This window comes from Rousettus aegyptiacus, unplaced genomic scaffold, assembly GCF_014176215.1.
Source record: "Rousettus aegyptiacus isolate mRouAeg1 unplaced genomic scaffold, mRouAeg1.p scaffold_m13_p_4, whole genome shotgun sequence".
Taxonomy (NCBI): domain Eukaryota; kingdom Metazoa; phylum Chordata; class Mammalia; order Chiroptera; family Pteropodidae; genus Rousettus; species Rousettus aegyptiacus.
The window spans coordinates 145,039,609-145,046,144 of record NW_023416307.1 but is presented as its reverse complement, the minus strand read 5'-3'; the positions used below and the strand labels follow the sequence as shown (position 1 = coordinate 145,046,144).

Sequence of the window (6,536 nt, the reverse complement as noted above, 5' to 3'; positions counted from 1 at the left end):
TGAGGGGAGGGTTGGAATCTGTGTGGTCTGCACCTCACCCTTGCTTAGCATGTTAAGTGATGAGAAATGAAGGGATAGTAAAATCCCTTTGGCCAAGTCTTTGTCTTTTGAGGTCCTGAAATTTCCTTCTCACTGTGATTAACTGAATAAAATTACAAGCTCTGCCAAGAAAGTGCTGGCTGGCCTAATCCAAAACCACCTTTTATCTACGACCTAGGAACATCGGTGCTTTGCACTAATTGTCTGAGTTCTTTCGTTCAATCATTCTGAACTATATTCTGCTTTACAGATGAGAGGAAACTGAGGCTAAGGGAGGAAAGTCACATGCTCAGGCTCAGAAGCGAATGAACGCAGAGCCAGGATTTGGCAGACCCTAGTATACCATGCAGAGGTTTTCTAAGGAAACTGCCTAGGAACCTGGCCCACCCCTCGCTTCTTATCCACTCTAATCTCCAAGGGCACTATAACACAATAATGACTCCATTCTCCACTCCAAGCAGAAATCTTAAGAGAGACCCCTCTATTCCTCCCCTTGGGCATATCCGTGTGATCTTCATCACATAGACGTTGTGGTGAAGATGCTTAAGCGAGGCAAGGGGGTCATTGGCTACTTGGATTCCCAACTGCATCAGATCAAACGCAAACATGATCAGGAAAAAAGGCTCTGTGGGATTATATACAAGTTTATTTTATTTTATTTTTCTATTAAGGCAACATCAGCATACCTTTAAAAATCACTTTTCTGAAAGTAAATTTCCTAGAAGTGCATTCTTTATCACTGCAGAGCATGCGATAATGTGTAAACTTGCAGAAGCTGTTTTAACTGATTAACTCAGTTAATGGTTTTTCGAGATAAGTTTTTGGTTTTTGGAGGTGCTACAAAGCTAGTATGCCTAGCTTCGCTAATGTCTTTGCTTAATTGTGATTAATTAAGGCTGTGAGTAAGAACAGAGATTTCTCTTCATGATATAAAATGATTAATTACCTAATTAAATGACTTGTAAGAATGACCTTTTGAGTCATCCAAAAGTTAAAAACCAGGGCCAATATTTTAAAAAGAGTGGATGACACTTTTTGCAATTTTGCAATTGTTTGACAGTCACTTTTATGTCACGTCAGCAATAACTTTTAGTTGATTATTCCTGCCTCACTCTAAGGCAGGCACTTTAAAATGATAAAGGAAGCATTGTCATACTTTATCATGTTTTTATAATCTTACCCTTGGAATTAGCATAAATGCTTTGGCTTCCATTAACAAATAATCCTGTATACTACAATAATCAAGATCTAAGTTCATTACTTCACTACTCATTTTCATGTAGACCTGGCTTCATGGACTATATCTGGCTTCCGGTATATTATTAGAAAAAACACTAGGACAGCATGTCAAAGTTTTTTACGTTGTTCCACAAAAGCTAGGAAGTAGTGACGTATTCCACCAGTCAATTCTCTCTGAGTCCCTCAGGAGAACTCCGTCAATTCAGGTTAGAAGGGAATGGTCTTCCCCTTCCAATATTATTTATAACTGTTTTGCCACACTGCTCAGAATCCTTCTCAGTTTATTCATCCCGGCAGGCCAGCCTGAGGTGGGGAAGGGCACCTCGGGCTGGGTGAACTCTTGCAGGACCGAACTGGCATCCCGCAAGAGGAGAAGCTGACTGGAAGGTGAGAAGCCCTACTTTCTGCAATGGATGTAAGTCTTCTTGCTGACACTTGCCCAGGGGACTCTTCCTATAATACAATTTTAAGTAAGCTCTTAATTTGAGAAGCTTGTTAACTCTGTCTTTTGCATTTTCATTTTTTACAGAGCATCATGGAAATCATGATCCACTGTGGACTGTGTGTAAGATGAGCTGGGGGTGTCAGGGGAGTAAATTTGGAGGAGCCTACAGTATTGGCAGAGCATGAAAGAGCCCCTGCAGGTTTTGAAGAGCCGTATGATGTATTTGCGAAATTTCTCCCCCAGGAAAAAATAGATGACTGGATTAAGGCAGCAGTGAACAAAAGCCAGGGTCTCTGTGGCTTGCATGGCATAGTCCAGGTGTCTTTCAAAGGCGCAGTTCTGAAGGACCTCTAGATCCACCAGGGTCTCCAGGAAGAGTACCACGTTGTATGGTGTCCAGAATCCCAGGAAAAGGATCACCACTGCAAAGATCATCTTCACTGCCTTGTTCTTCTTCTCGTTTTTACAGTGCTGCAAGGTCCTGATGATCATGGAGTAGCAAAACAGCATGACCCCTAAGGGGATCACCATTCCTAGAGTGTTGATCTCCATTGAGGTCAGAACCTTCCACCTCGTGGCGTTGAACAAGTACTTGGTCTTGCAGTAGGTATGGTTGTGCTCTGTGTAACAAGTGCTGAATAAAAGGACTGGGAGGGAGGCAAATACAGCCACTGACCACGTGGCCAAGCTGGTGATGACCCCATACGTCACAGTCCTGGCTCTTAAGGAAAACACCGCGTGCACGATCGCCAGGTATCTGTCGATGCTCATGAGCATGATGAAGAATATGCCACTGTAAAAGCCCACCAAGTACATCCAGGAAATAATCTTGCAGAGACCTAATCCAAACACCCACTGGTCTGCAGCGTAGTAGCCCCAGAAAGGAAGAGAGAGCACGAAGAGAAGGTCCGAGATGGCGAGGTTGAGCAGGTACACATCAGTCATGGACCTGAGCCGCTTGTACTTGAACAGGACCAGAACCACCACGGAATTTCCAAACAGACCAAACAGAAAGACCAAGGAGTAGAGAGGCGGCAGGAAGAGCCCCCCAAATGCCTTGACACCGTCTTTGATGCAAGGCTCGGGGATATTATCAGAGAGATAGTAATTGCTGTAGAGGCTGTCATCCGGGGTCGTTTCTGCTGTCTCCGTGGAGTTCATTTTCAAATCTACAGGCTCCTCAAGGGAAATCTGAGGCCGACCAGCAGAAGCTAATGAGGGAGAGAGCAAACGAGGTTTCTTTAAGAACAAAAACAAATCGAAACAGTCCTGAATGCAGAACACAGCTACATAATATTTTGCCCCAGATAGTTCCACATCCCTCCCGACCTTCCCAAGTTTCAGGGCTCTGTTCCTTGCAGCCAAGTGAAATAATCCCGCTCTTAGGAGTCAGACACATTCCAAAGTTTGTCTCTGCCACTTTTATTACCCCTCTACTGCGAGCTTCAATTCTCTAATATGTAAGTGGGGATAGTAAAACCTTTTCAAAGAGGTATTTTTCATGTATATATTTCTAAAAAATAATCTGGAGTTACTGAAGTCACTTGCGGGAATGATAAGACCAGTTGCTATTCCCAACAGCACTGCACTGAAAGACTTTCTGACATAAAAGGGAAAAAAAAAAAGATTAAAAAATCTACTCATGTTTCCACATCAGATCGTAACTCCAAAAATTCACTAATTGCTTAGGCAATCATTAAGCTAAAAGGAAATCAGGATGGTCATTTGCATTTATAGAAAAATTCTAATTTCTCCCGCATGCTTTGTACTTTATAGATTTCAAAGCATGTTTACCAGTATTATCCATTTACTGTCCCTACAGCCCCCCCTCCCAACAGAAATCTGGTAGTTTAAGCCAAGTAATCATACTGAGCCATGGTGTAAATGACACATGAAAGATTCAGAGAGATGAAATGACTTCCACAGACCACACAGCTTTGTACGGTCTTCGTACAGCTTTGTACGGAACTTTGTATGGAACAAGTCCCAGTAATATGCCGGTAAACCAGGTCTGGGGGATTTACAGTACAAGGGCTCTCTCTGATTTATAGCTTTTGCACTCCCACTATGGCCAAGGTCAAGCTACCAACTGCCTTACAAAAGTCCTGAATATTTAACAATCAGCTCTTGAGAGTTTGTGCAAGTGGGCTCCAGCGCACCACTACCAAGTTCCATGTTCACTCTAGAGCATCATCTTAGGTTGGGAACATGCCTGGCCTTCCAAGCCTGGGTGGATAACCTCTCCTGGGCCAATTTGACACTAACGCACTAAATCTGTCGTCAAGGCTCTTCAGTAGTTTGCAGTAAATTGATGGAAATTTTTGTTTTTTTTCATCAAAACCACATATGAAAATAAATCATCTGCACTGAATCTAATCAGAGTGGGAATTAGCATGACAGATGTAGAAAAGGCACATCAGAGCCAGAAATAAAATCTCCAACCATCTTCATTTCCTATCTAAATTGGCATATGACGTTAAAACCTACTTAAAGTTACACACGTGTTCACAACCACTTTCATTTCCTATCTAAACTGGCAGATGAGGTTAAAATCTTCTTAAAGTTATACACATATTCATACATGAATCAAAGTAATTCAGGTATAGGGCTTTCTGACTAAATGCCATCTGCTCTTGCTTCCTTCTTAACGGCCCCCTGACATTCCTTATTAAGACCTTATTCACATTCTTCAGTAATTCTTCACATCTACCCCCTACCTGCCACCACCACAACCACTCACCCAAACACTAAGCTCTGTATTTCTTAAGAGATATTTTGGTTTACTCCTGCAAATGGATGGTGAAGACCTGGTGCATCTCAGGGTCTCCAAAAATAAGCGTTAAATGAACAGCAATTCTATTTAAACGAATAACAATTCTAGTCTTTCCGCACTATTTTACCAGTGACAATTAAAGAAATAAAAGAGGCTGAGGAGTTAGGAAATTATCAGAAGAACAAATAAAAGTAAACATAGCCGATAAACATTTGGAATTACTCTGTAGTCCTTATTTGTGCGGCATTTCTTGACCTGGACATCTTAATAGAAGCAAGCAGCAGAAAAGTTTATATGTTTAATGAAAATTGTCTGCGTGTTCTAAGCATGTGGACTTAGGCCAGATGTGTGCAGGGAGAGAGCTCTGTATAAGTGAATACCCATCAGATGAGGGCTCGGAGGGTGTGAGCACAGGCAGATAGTGTGTGAGCTCCAAGGTAGGAGCCAAATGTGAGCCCTAGAATGATCATGATGCCAGAGTGTTGTGACCGGGTGAGTGGCTGGCCAGCTTTCGGTGCTTCCAAAGTCCACACACCTGTGTAGAAATTTGTGCGTGGCCTGAAGCCCTGGGAATGTTCCAACCCCCACTTACCTTGCTTTTCTGAAAGTGGCTCTGAGGAAGGTCTGTGCTTCTTGTTCAAGAAACAGCACTAAGAAAGACAGGTGCCTTTGAAGGGCATGTGGCTTCCTGTGAGCACAAACTGCCCTTCACTCACTATGGGGCTTTTTTTTATAGCAGTAAGAAACAGAAAATGACTCTTAGAGATTTTTAGTCACTCATTTCCCAAAACTGAGAGCTTAGGAAGGTTTGCTCTCTGGTAGATTAAGGAGAAAAATGATGTAAAATTTTTCAAAGAGAAACTTTTTAAAAATTTTATTTGTTGGATTTTTCATCTTAAAACTTTCCTTTTAGCTGATCGTATGCAATAGAAATAATCTTTATATTCTGGATCAGAGGGCTGTTTATTATTTTCGCATCATGAATGTGCAATGCAAAGCAATCGAGATGTGTGATGTTCTCGAAACAAGTGGGATCTGAGGTCAGAGAGAGATGCCAGACATATTCAAGAAAAAAGATACTCAGGAGGAGAGAAGAGAGAAATTTATTCAAATGTGTACATACGAGAATGACTTGGAAGGCTTTAGTCAACTACACTCAATAATTGAAAAATCCTGAATCTTGTGTAAAGTGACATAACATAGCTTCAAGCCCCTTTCGCAACAGGAAGACCCCTCCCCCAAGCCCCCTCTACTTAGAAATTGTGGTACTTCCACTGACAGTGATCTTGGCTGAGTCCCTTTGAGTTCGTGTAGCAGTTATAGCCAAGGGGCTGACATTAGTCCTGAATCATTTTAATATTGTATCCTCAGCTTCTGCGATCTTCCAAACGTTTTCCCTCTGCACGTATAGAGTCGCTTAGTTCTGTGGCTCAGTTTAAAAGAGCCACACATGTCATTCTTTCTGAGGAAGTTGCATGAATAGAAACTAAAAAATTGAACTAGGGCTGTGTTTATCATGTTTATTTCATTATCATCTCTCCTAAGAAGTCTTTTCAGATTTTTTCCTAATTACCTCCCCATAAACTTGTAATACCATAGATAAACTGTATATATATATATCTGTGTAGTGTATATATATATATGTGCTTTACACATGTAAAGAGTAAGATTTTTTGCACCTCCAGGAACAGATTTTTGCCTCCCTATTGTCTCTATTAAGAATGTGTGAAAAAAAAAAAAAAAGAAGAATGTGTGAGAGTCTGGTCAAGATGGCAGAGCAGGTAAACGCTGTGCTCGCCTCCTCTCACAACCACATAAAATTACAATTAAACCACAGAATAACCATCATTGAGAATCACCTGAAGTCTACCTGAACAGAAGGATTTACAGAAGTCACACTGAGACTGGCAGAAGGAGCAGAGACTCAGAACGGTCTGGTCCCTCACCCACATGTAGCAGTTAAAAATCAGGAGGGCTATCTCAGCTGCAAAGGTCCCTCTGGAGGAGCGAGGGGTCCCAGGCCCACACCACACTCCCCAG

At 41.9% G+C, this 6,536-nt stretch overlaps 1 protein-coding gene across 1 annotated transcript; it reads right to left on the bottom strand.

The window, feature by feature from the left end:
• Nucleotides 1-325: 325 nt before the first annotated feature.
• CCR4 (C-C motif chemokine receptor 4) lies at nt 326-5,190 on the bottom strand. The gene is made up of 2 exons (XM_016140751.2): nt 5,089-5,190; nt 326-2,934 (listed from the first exon to the last, which is right to left on the bottom strand). Exon 2 carries the CDS (start codon nt 2,882-2,884, stop codon nt 1,802-1,804), a length of 1,083 nt encoding a protein of 360 aa, XP_015996237.2. The 5' UTR covers nt 2,885-2,934; nt 5,089-5,190; the 3' UTR covers nt 326-1,801.
• Nucleotides 5,191-6,536: the final 1,346 nt, after the last annotated feature.